Source organism: Electrona antarctica, assembly GCF_951216825.1.
Source record: "Electrona antarctica genome assembly, chromosome: 9".
Lineage (NCBI taxonomy): Eukaryota > Metazoa > Chordata > Actinopteri > Myctophiformes > Myctophidae > Electrona > Electrona antarctica.
In genome coordinates this window covers 27176904-27194884 of record NC_136790.1, presented here as the reverse complement: position 1 = coordinate 27194884, position 17981 = coordinate 27176904, and the positions used below count along the sequence as shown (strand labels likewise).

General features: G+C 42.0%; 1 protein-coding gene across 1 annotated transcript in view; it reads right to left on the bottom strand.

The window, feature by feature from the left end:
- Window positions 1–2463: 2463 nt before the first annotated feature.
- cntn3b (contactin 3b) overlaps window positions 2464–17981 on the bottom strand; it is a gene marked incomplete at its 5' end in the record, with an annotated part of 47418 nt that continues 31900 nt past the window's right edge. Inside the window, 12 exons of the mRNA XM_079511342.1 lie at window positions 2464–3077; window positions 3726–3891; window positions 4014–4126; window positions 5749–5935; window positions 7490–7599; window positions 8887–9121; window positions 9781–9851; window positions 10492–10641; window positions 10783–10941; window positions 12954–13071; window positions 16061–16236; window positions 17123–17250. Coding sequence (XP_079367468.1) covers window positions 2983–3077; window positions 3726–3891; window positions 4014–4126; window positions 5749–5935; window positions 7490–7599; window positions 8887–9121; window positions 9781–9851; window positions 10492–10641; window positions 10783–10941; window positions 12954–13071; window positions 16061–16236; window positions 17123–17250 — 1708 coding nt within the window. The 3' untranslated portion in view covers window positions 2464–2982. The remainder of the gene's footprint in view (window positions 3078–3725; window positions 3892–4013; window positions 4127–5748; window positions 5936–7489; window positions 7600–8886; window positions 9122–9780; window positions 9852–10491; window positions 10642–10782; window positions 10942–12953; window positions 13072–16060; window positions 16237–17122; window positions 17251–17981) is intronic.

Below are 17981 nucleotides of genomic sequence, written 5' to 3'. Positions count from 1 at the left end.
ATTGGACCAAGTACACTCTTTCTCTTACAACAACTTCAGCCACAATATAAACCAATTTAAACAAGTTGACTGTGTGTATGTTAAGTACACGTGTGTTGTTGACAGATACAATTTTAACCATTCTCTATTAGCAGCCTACCATCGTTCTTCTTTTCCTTTAGATTGTACTTAGTGTTATTTATCAATGCACCAGACCAGAATGTTAAAGGATTCTTTATATGAGTATTAGCAGGGATAACAAGGAGCATTTACTTAAACTAGAACTAAGTTATGTAAAAAACAGAAGAGCTAAGAAGAGTCTGGCACACAATTAAGCACTGTTGTTAACTAGTTATGAACTGGCAATTCATTGAATAAGTTACCTTATTTGAATTACTTAAAAACAAATCATAATAATAATAATGTTACACCATCGGCATCAACTGATATTCCAGTACACTAAAATATCTTATACAGAAAGTTAGTGTGAAGATTTCCTACACATTCGGAATGAAAATAACACTCGTAAGTATTCTGCTGTGTAGAGAATGAGAGGTAATAAGCCTAGAATTATGGCTATGTTTTATGTTGTGGAGTACAACATAAAGTATGAAACATGACATCCTGCAACTGCCTGTAGTAATGATTTGACTTTTGACAAAATTACAGTCAGTTCCTGGAGGAATGAGAAAGGATTCAATTGTTTTAAAGTAAAAAGCTAATTCAGCAAACTCTTCTGAGGTCGTAAACAAATGGCACATGAAATAATTTGATTGGGACTGAGCTCCTATGAGGAACTAGCAAAAGTGGGAGTTATAGGACTGTACCCCAACAAAACATGCTCAACAAGAACGCAGCCATCAGTCAATCAGGGCAGCTGAATTGTGACAGCTGCAATAATGGGTCAGGAAAATCGATATCCCATTGACGGTCCGGCAGCGGTCTAATCAACAAGCGGAGAGCTTTATGAAACTGGCCAAGGTGCAGATAAGACAGCCTGATTGTGTCTCTGTGTCGCTGTTTGGACTTTAACGGAGCCTCTGGGGCCTGCACAACTGTTTCTGATGAAGTGAGGGCACATAGTAACCTTGCATCACTTCCTTGTGCTTTTGACTTAGGGCAAGAAGAGCAAAATACAAACAATGACAATGCTAAATAACCACACTATACACAGCCCAGTGTTCGGCAAAGGCACAGTTATGTGTAGCAGTACAATTGACTGGTTCTTTCCAGATCCCCTGGAACATCATCGGGAGCCACTGTCACACCTCAGTTGTCAGCTGGCTGGCTTTTGACAGAAAAGCCCCCCGCATGATAACAGAGAGTTAAAGTAGCTCCCTCTGCAGCAGAGTAATACAGTAGCCATATTCATGCAGCTGCTTTACAGTACCAGCACAGTATACGTCCAATGGAGACAAGAGATAAAAAATGACAGCCAACCTTCCGCTCCCTTTACAGTCAGGGCTCTTTCCTATTCATTCAGAAGACTAAATTGCTCTTAAATTATGCTACAGTTGAATCATATTATGCCGCAGTCTATAGACCTTTTCATTTTTGGAAAAAAACATGATATGCCCAGTCACCGTGCTGCACCTGTGAATGTGATGTTCCTTTTTACTGACACCAAGTTTAAAATAACAATTGAGTGCACAGAATATCAATATGAAGCAACTGAACAACATGTTATTTCAATGGTAGTGGATGGAGAGAGAGGATTTTTGTCCAACCACAAAACTGCAACCAATGGGTGCGAAGAGGGGCACAACCACGGGCGGGACTTGACAAAGGCGGTGAATTGAACAAAAATAAACACAAATGAAATAAATAAAAAGTGTGTTCTGGTGAAGGCACCCATAGTAGCCTGTTAGTCCTGTTGTATACTGGGCCGACTGGTTGACTGAACTGCAGATGATAGTGCATGTTGCTGTAATATGATATACGTATCTAGAACACAGGTCGTCTAAATGTAGAGAAGGTCCAGCACACATGGGACCTGCTTGATATAGTAACACCACACGCTAGGCTGTTCGCTGAAATGGTAACATCTCTCTTGACTCTAAATGGAGACTGCGATAGGCATGTATTATTTAAAGGAGAATGAGATAGAGAACAGCAGTGTATTGTAGAGACCATCTAAACTTCAAGAGCTTGCTGCTCGGCTAGGCCTAATCCTATTTAAGTGGGTCTGTGAGGCACAGGTGATCATTCTGCTTTGTAGCCCTGGTCCCTTTGACGAAGCCAGCTGAAAACAAAAAGCATGCAACAGGGATTTTCTTCTTCTTCTTTTGCAGTGATTGGAAAGTCACAAACATATTTTATGATTCATCGTCTGGAAAAAAGTTGGTGTTCGCTAATGGACATACTAAATTAATATAATCACTTTTAGTTCAACCAATGAAATTAAATTTTAACCACAAGAAATACTCTGCCATGATATAATGATAATGGATGTATACCTCTTAGGTTAATCCTTCGGTTGAGAACTTGACCTTGAGTAGATCATAAAGTAGATCATAAAAAAAGAAAATCTACAAACATCCCAAAATGAAATGTTACATTACATAAATCAATGTCTCTGTCACCTACTTTGGTATGCATGTGTAAAATGGATTTAAGGCATTAGTTTCTTCAAGGATCCCCGTCAAACGCAGCTCACATAGACATCACAACTTCCAAATGGAAGCATACTCGTGGGAAAGAACAAAACATTTAAAAGTTCCTTAGAGAGCATGGTGGCACTTATGATGTGGGAAGGGAAAAATACAAAAACAAACAAAAGGCCATGCACATAAATCATCCTCCTGACTTGCATGTGACCACCATATAAATCAGCATCACTGTCTCCTTAATAGTCCACTCCTGTCCAGCAGAGTCCGTTCCACTCCATTTTAGTCCTTCCATCGAAGACTGAGTTTTGCTGCCAATCCATTGGAGGGCTCGAGAGAGGGGCCGGCTGACTAGAACAGGAGGGGGGAGGGCCACTCAGAAGGCTGTGATTGGACATCACAACAAGGGGCTGAACAGTGCAGCGATGATGAGAACAGCGGAGAGGTGCAGCGGTCTAAGTGGAGTAGCTCCTGAACCCCGTGCTCCCATGCCTGAAACCCAAAGCAGCAAGGCAGCTCTTGAAGAACAATGGCATACACATACACTACACTCTGTTTTTGGGTGTGGATGTGCAATTGTGCAAGTCTCTCCTCGCTTTACACACATGCACCTCATGCACCTCATGCACGCACGCACGCACGCACGCACGCACGCACGCACGCACGCACCCAGAGGAAAACCACATTTTTTAAAACTATGCCCTGAAGTCATCGTAAATCAAAAGTCAGCTGTGAGTTACACAGCACCCATCTCCTCATATCTACATTAACAATGGCTTTCAAAAGGAGAGACCACTTAAAGTATGTGGAGAAGATGAGGTTTGTATACCACATCAAAAGGCAAATCGCTTTAAGGCAAGAAAAAAAGGCTGAGGCACCATACAATTTTGCACAGCAGGGCGGTGGGAGCGGAACTGTTTGATATGCTGCAGTGCAATGCAGCCAGTCAACAAGGAATAATAACCCCATGGCAGAGATGGATGACACCGGGCACACATTACTTGAAAAAGGTTGCCTGCCTTGCACCTGAAATAAGTCTATTACATGTGGAAATGGATGCAATGAAGCCAAATTAAATGCGCGTCTCGGACTATAGCTACTCCACAGGGTTAGTGTATGGAGAAAAAGCAGCAAACTCACTTAATTTATGGATGTGGATGGGTTCGCTGCCCACGCCTTCGCCCCCCTCACTCAAGGTCTTGATCTGGATGAGATAGTTGTCATTGGGAGAGAGGCTGAGCTCCACACTAGTTTTGTTTGTTAGCATGCTGCTGATGTCATTATACCGGTGTCTCTTCAGCAGCACCTGTCACAAATGGGCCAGAGCACAACCCAAGATTGAATTTGAAAACAACAGCAACAAAAATGTGATTTTGGTTTAAGATTAGAACTTATTTTTTAAGATGTCACAGTGACACAGGGACATACCAAATATCCAATGACCTCTGACTCAGTCTCCATGGCTACCACGGGGTCCCAGTGTAAGGTGAGCACAGAGCCAATCATGGTCCATTCTACATTGAGCGGAGGCTGACCAGGAGCTAGCAGAGTGACAGTCAAAACATGTAGATAAAGATCTCCCAATAACATCATACACTATATTATACAACAGGTCGTTTCAATGGAAGCAATCTGATTGGTTGAAACAGCCTTCTAGCCGTGGTTCAAACGAGCACCACTCCACACCTAATCAAAACAAAAAATTCAGCTACTCTGTTTTCCCAGAGCGCAGCAAACTCGGTGGCTAGGCTAGCTAGTTTCTTGGGACATTTGTGGTCATAGTGACTACATCTGTTTTTCAGCGATTTTCTTAGTTTTAAGGGTAACTGTTGTATAATTGCAATATTACACTCGAGGGTGTGGTTTAACGTGATTATTGCCACTTCAGTGATGCTTGCGGAACTCGTCTACGTCTCGTTCCTGACCGCATCACTGTCGTGGCAATAATCACGTTAAACCACACCCTCTCGAGTAATATTGCTTAATTAAACATGTTTCCTTGTTATACTGATTAACATTTGCATATACCGGTACATGTAGATGACCACTTCTTGGTTTAAGATTACTTTTTATATCACAATATTGTTGCCCAAGTACCTTCTTCTTTCTTTTCTTTTGTTTACTTAAAAAAAAATATATATATATATAGATACTTTACTTTACTTTATTTGTTTATTTAGATGGGACAGAGCATATTAATGAACAGTACATTTTAAAACAAATGTAGCGTAAATACACCGGATTTAGCAGAGATGCTATTTTCCATCCGTAGTCCCTTTAGGACATTGAACACTAAACACATCCGTAGTCCCTTTAGGACATTAACACTAAACACATCCGTAGTCCCTTTAGGACATTAACACTAAACACATCCGTAGTCTCTTTAGGACATTAACACTAAACACATCCGTAGTCCTTTTAGGACATTGAACACTAAACACATCCGTAGTCCCTTTAGGACATTGAACACTAAACACATCCGTAGTCCCTTTAGGACATTGAACACTAAACACATCCGTAGTCTCTTTAGGACATTGAACACTAAACACATCCGTAGTCCCTTTAGGACATTGAACACTAAACACATCCGTAGTCCCTTTAGGACATTGAACACTAAACACATCCGTAGTCCCTTTAGGACATTGAACACTAAACAAAACTGACATTACAAGACACGAGAGGACAGCATGCAAAAACATAATGCATTTCAAAACACAGTAAAATAAGAAAAGATTAATACTATTTCTAGGGCCAACTCTATTGTGGACTGACAGTCATACGTGATCAGAAGACTGGTTGTTTTTTAGCCACTGTTTCAATTGACCTTTAAAAGCTGTGAAAGTGGGGATCTCCCTCAGTGTGAGAGGGAGCTCATTCCAGTATTGACAACCTTTTATGGACAGTACATAGAATAATTGTGAGCTTGTAGATCACATCTACAAGCTCACAATGCCTCACAAGGTTCTGCTATTCCATCTATATCTAGGTGCAGAAGAAACAAGACAAAATGGTATAAATAGCAGTTCCAGTAGAGCTCTCTTTAAATCAGAATTCGACAAGGCTGAAGACACAGCATGAGACGTGGACCACATTGATAACAACTGAATGACATCATCTGTGTGGACTGGAGCTAACATGCTTTATGAACACAGTTTAGACTCACGAGGTTTCTTCGTGGTGGTGTTGATGGGTGCTGACTGTGGTCCAGTTCCAGCTGTATTAAAAGCAGCCACAGCAAGGTAGTACGGTGTGTTTGCACTCAGCCCTGTGACATTAACCAGTGTGTAGTTTCCAGATATTCTCACTCTGCCGACTGTGTCAGGCTTGGTATCATCTTCCCAGTATGCCACCTGTTGAACACCAGAAGTGTGGACAATAGACACAAACTGTCAGATTCCTACTGTATGAGGTAGAAGCCCAGATTTGTTTCATTTTCTTATTGTGAAAAGCGTACATAAGCCAATCTAAAATGCTATCTGGATTCATTGCAGTAGGGGAAAAGGTGAAGTGCTGATGAATAATGCATTTTTTTCAATACTGGGTACAGGCTATTGCTGATGCACATCCTCTCAACCCCATTCTTTTCATAGAAACATGGCCATTAGTAGACCATACAAACCTGACCACAGAGTGGAAACGTGAGATAACATTGTCTTAAACACATGTGTTTTGGCTGGTTGAATTGTCTGTAAAAAGTGTCTTTATGTATGAAGTGTACTTTGTGAATCGCGGACCCCCTTGAAAACGAGATGGTTCATCTCAAGGGATTGTTCCTAATAAAGAAATTTCAGATAGATGTGTTTGTCTCACAACACAGTGTTGAAACAAGTCGTCCATAAATTGCAGATCATTTATGGATAAACACAAATCTATCCATTAAAAAAGAAATAGGTATTTGCACTAGAAATACAACACCGGTACAGAATTCCGCTCTTAATTACTTTCCTTCAGGGTATTAACTTCTAATTAAGGGTGCAGGTGAAGAGATATTCTATGAAGAAAATGAAGCAATCAAATGCTAGTTTTGACAATATTTGGTCAATATTCATGTGTCTGGGATTAAGAGACATAAGAGTTACGTCAATAAATAATTAAATAGAAATGTGAAGTCCGCCATTGGGATATCACCACTATTCCATGGATTCATGATGCAGCTACAATAAATTATTTTGCATTGGATTATCAGTAAAACACTACACTGAGGATTGGGTATTGCAAAATCAAACTTGAATTTATAGTAATGTAATTATCATAATAATAACAAAAAGAATTCATTATGTAAATTTGGAATTTTCATAACTGTAGGCATATTGGCCACACTGTAAGAGCATAGTGTAGCAGCTTGTTTTTTTTCCCACAAGCACAGAATAATGTAGTCTGTAACTCCCAGTGCATACTGATGGCTGCCCATTGAGATTCAGCATGTTAAATCCACTTTAGGATTGTGTTTGGAGAAATGAGCCCTATTCTACCAGGACAATATGGCCAGTTCCATGGCAACAAGGGTGCTTTGTGCCGAGGGCCAGAGGTGACAGATATTGAAAGAGAACGGGAAGAAAATGTAGGAGCCCTCCTCGCATTCTTAAAAGGATGAGGGATTTTTTTTGGGAGGGGGGCACTTACTAGAGGTTGATGCTGTTCCCAAAAGCAGCAAGGTCATTTTACGATACAAATCTTAACGTCAAACCTCTGCAGAGATATGCGTGGCCAAATATAGGGATAAACAACAGCAGGGATACAAGATAAAATGTAATTGAAAGGTGACATGATGGAATATAGTCACAAAAGCAGATGATACAAAAATAAATAAAGCAATAGCACAATGACCATGTGATTTGGCAAAACAATTTGTTTTCTTCTTCAATTTCTCTCTTGAATTATATGAACCGTAAACATATACGTACCTCGTATCCAAGCACTCTTTCTGGGGTGGAAGGGAGAGCTTCCCAGATCACTTCAATTTGATCCGCAGACACACTTCCAGCCCTAACCCTCTTAGGAGCCACACTGGGGACTGCAGAAATAGAGCACTGGTGAAAATCCCACACTCACCCCAGCACCATCACACACACGCATACACACACTAATAGCAATGAGAAGAAGGCACAGAATAGACCTGTAGTTTCACTAAAAAGCTATTTCCCCCACTCTCCTTTTAATGGGATCTGTGACTGACATAAGGGAAGACTATCTGCCCGGCAAATTCAATTAACAGGATACCTCCCTGACAGCGCGGTGTGGTAAATGTCTGCTAGGATTTCCTGTAATCTACCACCGCAATAACTAATATCAAGTTGACATTCCCAGCTTGAGTGTGGGGGAGGAGAGGGGGGGCACGGGGGGTGTTGTTGGCAACCACAGTGCCGGAGCAAACTTTAGTGTGAAGTCTTTTTGTAGTTGTTTTTAATGATTTATTAATCATATGCACTGTGATGCAAATTGGAGCCAGAAATGCAATGTAATGCATTGAAGTCAAAGAGAGCCAGGTGAACAAGCTTATAAATTATAAACAATTTGTTTTTGCAACCATTGTCAGATAAACGGTTCAGGAAAATAAAGGTATATCACATGCTCTTTTTTGATCTATTGTTTATCATTGTTTATTGTTTCTGGCTGGGCAGTATTGTATTCACTCTAGCAGATTTGTCAGGTTTCCAGACTAGACAGCCCAGTCAGGAACATACTTTGTGCTCTTTAGGTACCTCAGAAAATGGATATACATGTACTCAGTAAATCATGTACCTCAGTAAATGGATATACTCAGTAAATGTATAAATGTATATACTGTAGCATCTACAAGACATCAGAAAATGTGTAAATGTCTTCTTTTATTTTCATGAATCAATTGCATTTATTTGCATGCTGGACAAGCCTGGCTCCAGTTTGCCTCCCATGGCCAGTAACTGATCAATATGCCAGTTGGAACTGCCGGACCAAGAAAGTCACGTATCTACATGAGGATATGACTGGCTTGTGTTTTTGCTGCTGTGAGTTTAGTGGATGTTCTCTGTGGACACTCATTGGATTAACCAAATTCTTGAGGATCAAACGAAGCCTATACATATTCATAGGATATGGAATGCTAAATGAGGGCAATGATAGAGGCACTATAAAGCTCCTTTAGGGACAATACTTGACATGTACATTTATTAAAACCACACCATGGGACATGTGGACAGGGACTTGTGGACAGGGACAAGCAACTAGAGGTTCGGCTCTCACACTTATGTTATGCCGATCCGACCGACGGGATATTTTAATATGGGATAGGATATTGTCTGGCTGGCCGTGTTCACTGTACCTTCCTCTGCTGAGTAGACGCTGGTGATGGGGCTGAAGGGCCCCTCCCCTCTGTTGTTGTATGCTCCCACCTTCACCTCAAAGGGTGAGAAGGGGGGGATTGTGTCATTGCGAAAGACGTAGCGTGCCAGCCCAGGCGTGGAGATGACCGCTCGTGTCCAGGTGACGGTGCCCACTGGCCTGAAGGCGATGATGTATCCAAAACCCTCGCCATTCTGCATCTCCTCAGGCACAGGCTGGGAGCAAAACACAAAACTATAGTGATATTAAAATGCATACAGACAAAGACACAGACGGGCCCGTCTCTGCGCTAAAGACAGCAGACGATCAGAGAGCCGGCAACTTTTTTTTATAATTAGTTTTGGGGCTTTTTATGCCTTTATTGATAGGGAACAGTAAACAGACAGGAAAGGGGGAGATAGATGGGGAGTGACACACGGCAAAGGCCATCGGGTTCGGGAGTCAAACCCGCGGCACGCCGTCCGGATGGCTTGGCAGCCTAGGTGCCCAGACGGTTGACCGTCCGGGGCCTAACCTAACCGTCCTGAGCACTTTGTCAAAATGGGCCCCCATGTGGGCTGCAATGGTTAGACTGGCTGCCATTGCACTGCAATGGTTAGACTGGCTGCCATTGCACCACCAGCTATAAACAACAGACCACATTTTGTCCTATTACTGTAGCTCCTCCTGCATTCCTTCATAACTATGCATTAAGTAAGTCAGGGGAAATGCTTTTGCTCTTGAATCCCATTTGGAGGAGAAATGGCGGCTGACCCAGAGCGGAGGTGTCTCCACTCGAGTGCAGGTCATAAAATTGCTCCGCTCAATTCTGCACAATTAAGCAAAACCATTACTCTGTGATGGGAAGAACAGTAAAATGTGACAGATGACTTACCTCCCATGTGATCACTAATTCAGACTTTGTGCCGCCTCCACCTCCGACATCACTGGGGGCCGTATCAGGCACTGCAAGGTAAACCCCAGAGGGGCACAATTAGACCAGTTTACACTAGCCCAGGCCAGCTATACAAGCCTATACTGTACTGCTACCCTTATGACGATGCTGTACTGTAAGCTACAGGCCAGCTATACAAGCCTATACTGTACTGCTACCCTTATGATGATGCTGTACTGTAAGCTACAGATATTGTTTTCTATTTTACACCCCACAAACCCAGTGGAAAGTGTGTGGAAATAAGCAATACCATTTTGGAGTATAGCAACTTGCTGGAATTACTCAAATGTCACCATGCATAAAGAACAAGCCAAGACTTGGCTAAACACAATATTTCGGAAATGCCATACGATTTGACAGCTTGTTTGTATGTTGCTGGGTGATGACACCAGTGATAGGCAGAAGGGGCACTCAAGCAAGTCCTCGCATGTATATGGCATACTAGAATAAATTGTGCATTGCATTAAATTTGTCATATCAGCAAATGGCTCAAGTACACTAATGTCATACAGGTCCTCGTGTGGCAGTGTCTTTGAATGTGTGTGTGTGCGTTTGTGTGTGCTCACGCATGCCAGCGTGCAGTGTCTGACTGTGTCTGTGCCAAACTTGGTCTTTTCTGTTAAGACGTCGAGGGAGAGTAGAGTCACGTACTGGCATCTTCCGTTCTCGTCTTGGCTGAGGCAGGGCTGGGCTCCCCCAGGCCCACACTGTTGCGGGCGACCACCCGAAATTCATACTCCACCCAAGCATTCAGACCCACCAGTGTGGCCGTCAGCAAGTTGCCATTTACAACCTCAGGCACTACAAATAGGAAATTACACCATTGTCATTCCAGGCTGTCACACAAAGGTAAACAAATAGTAATAGTATATAACAAAACTCACATATTCTGCCAAATGAGAAGCACTCACTCACTCATTCCACACATCCTGCTGTACATACCTGTGTCGGCAGCCTGCCAACCCACAGTGAAGGGAGTCCGCGCCTGGATGATATAGCCTGTGATGGGGCTCCCGTTGTCCCTGCCGGGGCTCCAAGAGAGTTGTGCTGTACTGTCCGTGATCTCCTCCACCGTCACCTTATCCGGAGGGCCGGGAGGGCCTAATCCCATACAGTATAGAGTGAGATTCCTGGTCACAATTTAACTGGTCTGCTCTATTCCCATCCCCCTCATGCAGCTACTCCATCCCCGGCATCCACACATCCATTAGAAGCATTCCCTTATCAGCTTCATAATACCGCTCCTTGCTACATATCAAGGCCATCACACACCCTCTAATTAAGGCTTACGTCCTTGGTCTGTGCTCACAGGGACCTTTCATACTCTGTGTGTGAGGTGGGGGCTACCAAATGATTACTGAACACGGGGTCACCAACATAGGAAGGAGGGGAATAGGATGGAATTAGGAGGGTGGGGGAGAAGACAGAGAGAGAGAGATGAGTGTGTTATGAATGTTACATGTAGTAGCATTACCATGATGTTGTTTGCTTTACTGTTACATTATTCAGATGTCTTCCATGGTATTTTGCAGACGCATACTGTAAATGAGCCAATTATAGCCATTTTCAATGATAAACATTGCTGCTCCAATGCACCTGGGACAGCTATTGCAGTTGTTTGATTTTTTTTATTCCACGATTTTGCAACCCATTTTTTCACCCAGTGTCAATTATCTAATCATGGGCGCTACACTTCCTCTGCCAGTCTGGGGGGGGGGGGGGGGGGCAGCGGACTGATCCCTACAACACAGCATCTTTGCAGCTCGTCTCGAGATGTAAAGTACATGCAGATCAGTTCAACACCTAGAAATGAAGCTCCACCAGCCCACAAGCAGACAATATATTTCATGGGCTAGCAAATAATAGCCTGGCTAATAAGCCAGACCGAATCAGCCGTTGGCAAAATAAAAATGCCTGCCGGCGGATTACGGTCTGGAGAGGCTCAATTGTACGCCCATTTCCTACACCAGAGAACTGGTGTGGCCAATCGGGACACGGTATGCAATATGGGCGGGCTTTGGTACAGTGACATTCAATGCTTGAGACCTTTGACTGACAGTAGCTCTGACCAATTGCGTCAAAGAGAAAATGTTTGAACCCGCCCCCCGGGAAACAAGATCCATACACAGCATCTCCAGACTCAAATACCACACGACAGTGTGATTTGAGTCTGGCTTATTAGCCAGGCTAAGCAAATAATACCTCTGCTGCTTTCACGTGAAACAGAGTATTGTGTGACAATGATGTATGCAGTCTTTCAATTTCAAATCAATATGGTCCTGCTAATTATTTGTAATGTGAGCATTGCATGTTCTTTGAGAATGTCAAGCAAATATTTATATATATATATATATATATATAGTAGCAAGCACTCATATGAATGTATTACTTTTCTTTACAGGGGGCGTGATCCCTGTCACCACACCCCTAGCCAATTATGTGTAAAGTGTACCTCACTTGTTCCAAGATCAAGATGTCATAACTGACATGGCTACTACAAATCCATTTTTTCTAGTTATCTTTCCGTACTATGAGTTTTCATAACTGTGTATTAAAGTAATGAGTACATGTTTACATTTTATTTGTTGTTTTTTCTCATGGTTCTCACAATACTATACTGTAGTACAAGCATGACCATTTTAAGTTTGTGTCATCCTTGAAGGACACACAATGAACATTGTGCAAATGAGAACATAAGACTTTATTAATATAGCTAGTTGAGGTTCATGTCAGAAGAAACTAATCTCAAGAAATATAAAACAAACAATTTGCACATAACTGAATATAAACATGGAATGTGAACCCCTGAAATAACCAGCAAAGGGAGTGCAATCTCGGAATGATTAAAGAACAAAGAGTGTAGTATAACATTCTGACTATTACTACTATAATTTAGCTGCTCATAACAGACTCCATATTGGCTCGTACTTGTGCTTGTGTTTGTTTCATGTACTCATGCCTAGCGGTTGCTAACCAAGACATGATTTTCCATGCTTTTTTCTTAATAATGTTATCATTTTACAATTTAACAATTCATCCCCCCTTATGCCACCTGAAATCCCCCACTAATGTCAACATAGCTGTGTGAAACCACAGTGATTTTGTACTCTTACCTTTGACAACCAAGATGGCAGATGTAGACAGGCTCTCCACGTCTGTGTCGATAACGCAGACATACTTCCCTCCATGGTTCAGCTGGATGTTCCGAATCATCAGATCCCCCGATATGCTCTAGCAGGCCGAGACATCATTGATAAAACAAGGTCAGTGCAGCTAATGGAACTGCACCATTAGCCATGCAATACTGTTTTATTATGATCCTTCTCAGTGAGCTGTAGTTTCCGCTTGTGACTGTGTATATTTCATTTTGTGGTTTGTGCTTTATCAGGCTGTCCCCAGGCCGCCCATTTATGTGTCACACAAAAAGCAAACAGGAATGGCTGATGTACTCTGAACAAACAGTGCTATTGGCTGTCCTTCAGGCACAACCCCACAACAACTACTAACACACGTATGCGCACGCACGCACGCACGCACGCACGCACGCACGCACGCACGCACGCACGCACGCACGCATAAGACGCACAAAACAAACAAACTCATGTTAATTGGCAAGGCGATCCTAATTATTCTGTAATTACATGAGCCCGGCGGAGATGTGGATATAACTCCCATGCAGCGTAAAAAGCAAATATTAAGAAAAAACAACTATGTACTAGGTCTAGGATAACATGGGGAAAAAACCTTTTCATTTTGAGCCACTTCATGACGGACCGACCGGAACTTCAGAATGACATTGCGTATGGGGTTGTAGAGGCTAATATAAGACATTAATAATGCACATGCTCTGCAGCTGCTACCATCCTCCTGCAGAGCCTTTTTACTGTATCATTTTCACCCGTTATGGGTATCTAATTCCCAAAAGTCACCTCTTAAAGTGGCCTGTCGCCAAGTCTGTCAGCGTCTGAGATGAATTGTGTTAGATCAGAGAGGATTCACCTGGGGCCTCGCCCGGCGAGACACACTGCAGCCATTGCAGATTTCATCACCTCATCGGACACTGACCACAGATCGACTCTGTGGCAACCGGGCATGAACACCCAGGGATCGTCACCTCTCTGAGGAACTGACAAAGCAGAGCAGTGCCGAACAGCACTTAAATTTGGCTGAGGGGTAAAAGTTGACACTCTCTCTTTTTCTTTCACGTCCCCTTTCCTCTTCCTGTAATCGTGTGTCTTTTAGTTTGACAACCAAATGTGCTCAGGTCATCCTGTCTGTCTCACTCTCTGCATCAGCCACCAGCTGGCCAAGTGGAGAGCTAACGGATAAGGCGCCCCCGCCTTGGCAGGCAGGAAGTCATGAGGCAGATTTGCTTTAATTATGTTAATTCATTCATCAGAAGCTGTTGAGCAAAGGGCTGGTAATCCCTCTGGGCAGGGGAAACAGGATCTGGGAAAACTATATCTCATTATATCCACATTCAATGTCATTTGGCAATAGGCATTTGCACATCCATGCAGCTACATACAGTACGAACATAGCATGACCACAGCATGTTCAGTGATAATGATGACAATAACAAATTGATATACTGTATGGCTGGCAGACATATATGACTTCACACACATTGGCAAGACCTCGATTGATGATTGGTACTACTGTATAAGATCTCTGTTAAAAACAACCCAAACAATTTGTCAATGATGAGCAAGGAAGTATATTTTAAAAGGTGAAAATATTCAACAAAAACATTATAATTACAAGGCATAAACATTTACAGTGTGCACCCCAGGCAAGTTGGTCAATGCACACACACTTTGGGATGGCTCAGGGTACTACTGTGTCATTCTACTACTGTGCCACCAAAATGTAAATGTAAAATATGTCATTCACTGGAGTTTAAAAAAAGAATCCTGAAAAAACAAGGAGACTACAAGGTGGAGGTAAATGCAAATTCCCATAGAAAGGAGGTGTCATTCACTGTTGCCAGGACTTTTCAATATTCAATATTCAATCAATCAAAATACCACATAACATACCACAACACACAATACTGTAGGTGTGCAAATTTAATTACAGCAGAGGTACAGTACATGTCACCCACAAATTAATAACGTGACATATGGGTGTCTATTTACTGTATGTGGGTTTGGTACACACATAGAGTTTGACCTGATGAATTGCCTTGGCTCGAAATGTTGTCATTAAATTACATTGGAGCAGATGAGTGTGCATGTTTATACTTTTTCTCCATGATAGGAAAATATGTTCACTAGGCTTTGGAAGTGAAGAAATGTGTAGCGACTTTATTGATGACACACAATGAAATGGTATTTCCCCAAGAGATTCTCAGAAGTATAACGTGCGGTGGTTCACATACTGTAATGATATTCTATAATCTACTATTCTGATTTTGAAATGTGTAAAAGGAAAATGGTACGGTATGAACAACTACAATCGAGGAATGGAAATGGAAGTGTGTGATGTTTAGCTCTGTCCAAGCAAAGAAACCTAGTCATGATTATAATCTACAAGAGGAGGCCAGATTCCTTTCCTGGAGTTTTGTAATGCGGAACATTTTGTCCTTGCCTTCATTCTCAATTTGTTGTTTTAAAATGCAGGCGATTCTCTTGAGCATATGAAAATCACCAGTAGTAATTCTAATTGGACGGTTAATTGGTCTGTCATTCCAAGATGTTCAAGCACCGCATTCTGCTACACCACTGATGATATTGCAGTGTTCTGATTGGCTGGGATGGCATGCAATACAAACATTTTGAAATGGATCAAAATGTATTCAAAGATGTGGCTGAAAGTTTGATGTAACACTATTAAAGATCATTTGAATTTTACAGGAACAATGTTTAACTGCAATGTACTCTACGGTCTGTACATACTGTACTACATCCTCACTCACACATGCAACCTACAATATATGCAAAGCGAGAGCTGGTAGCAGCGTATCACAAATTATGTGTGTGCTTATTGATATCCCATTAATCCATCTAATATTCTCCTTCCTCCACTGCATATATTAATTTATGTAAAAAGTTCTTGACTGGACAAGTCCTGGCATAACTTTTTCATTGGAGGGCAATTGAGTGTCTATTAAGCCCTCAACAGGGCAGTGGAGCATACCCTCACACGTCGCAAAGTAGTATGTCCCAGTTAATAGCAGAATAGCTGGAGAGCTTAGTTTATAGTGCTGGAGATGACTCACCCCGCCCACTCGCTCAAAATGATCCCCGTCCCTCTGGAAGTCGATGAGCTGGCCGTTGAACGCCCAGGAAAAAGACACATCCAGGGCCGGATCGCAGGCAATCTGGCAGGGCAGCACTGTGCTCTCGCCAACAATAATCTCCATGTTAGTGGGCCTCAGGGTGATTCGGGTGGGCTCTGGCCAGACAACAGATGACAGTGTGCGCATGATAATGTCGCTGCATTGGGAACCCTTAACACCACACTACAATGACCACAAACAATATGCTACCACCGCACTGCACTCCTATTCAGGGCTAAATCAACCAAACGGTATTACAGCAGCTATCGGGTGTTTGCTCTGCTTATCCTAATTTTTTCATTACACCCTTAGATTTCTAGCCCATTCGTTAGCAACGTTTAACAACATATTTGGGTGCAGTCATATATTTGCATGGTCAATTGGGGGAAAATGTTTCAAATAGGATTATGGAGGCGGAAACACATTCCCACTGGTGACTGCGGCAGTGATTTGGAAGCAGTGAAGTATGTTAGCCTCATCCAAGAAAGGTCACCATAATTAAATTCAATCACATTAAAGGGTTTGACTGTCTGGAGAAAAAAAAAGAAAGAAAAAAGCCAATGAGAAAAATAAGAGGTGGCTATGGACATAATAGATTCCAGTAGAGGAATACTTTAGCTCTCTGCAGTCATAAATGATGACCTTTGACTAATTTAAGCATAATGTGCTACTATATTAAATATATAATTTTTCACTTTGATTACAATACAATACAATGCACAGATAATAGAGACAGACCTCTTAAAACAAACTAGAGATAATTACAAGATTTATAAAACGCAGAGACAGTTACAAGAAATGTTTGACCTTTACCATCAAAAGAACGAGACACAATAATAGCTCATTCACATTGTGGAGTATTTTGGGGGTGTTTTCATCCATTTGTTAATCCGAGAGTGGACAAATGTAACCAAATGGACAGGTACTGTAAGAGTTAATTTGGTTAAATTTGTACACTCTCGGAGTCAGCATATTACTGTGTGGGATATTATACAGGCTCACCAGTGATAAGCAGCCTTCCACTTGTGCTTGCTGTCCCAAACTGATTCTTCGCGATGCATGTATAGCTGGCTGCATCCCGTCTGGTGACATTGGCAATCTTCAGCGTGCCATTGGGAAGCAGTGTAATCCTAAGGGATGGAGAGCAGCTATTCACAGCTTTGACTAAGGCAGACTAAGGTTTACTTTTTGAATGTTGCCCGAGTTCAGGTGATGCTCTATTTGTGCAGGTGACCCCATAATGTGAGAATACTTTTCTATTGACAGACAGAAAGAGTGTTACAGACGTGTGTAGAACAGAGTTTTGAAACGTAATCAATTCATATAAAAAAAGACGTCGAAAGACGATCTCGACGATTAAAGCCATAGGAGCAAAATACATCAAAAGACGATCTAGAGCGGCAGTGGGTGAACTAATAGCTAATTCATGCCATGCCAACAGGCAGCAGAAGGTGTCATTCTAAAATCTCCTCAGCAGATAGAGATGCTTACATTTGTATTGCTCACATTGTTGCCATTTGGTGTCTGTGCTGAGATGTTTTTGTTTTTTTGCCATTTCACTGTAAAATCCGTTCATTCAAGTTACAATCAAGTATTCATTGAACTCTGAGTGTGAAAAATGGAACAGCAGTTAACAGATTTGACAGTGTACTTGTGAGATTGCTCTTGTGTCCACCCCGTTGGGATGATGCAGTATCTAGTCATAAAAACAGATTCTTTTTTGCACGTGAGGATGCGAGCTGGAGCAATGTTGTAGGGAAATGATTCATTTCTCTTGTGGCCATCTTATTCTCGTCATTAGCTTTTTCTTCCATGTAGCCGCACAAATACCAAATATTCCATTCAGACAAGTCCACTCACA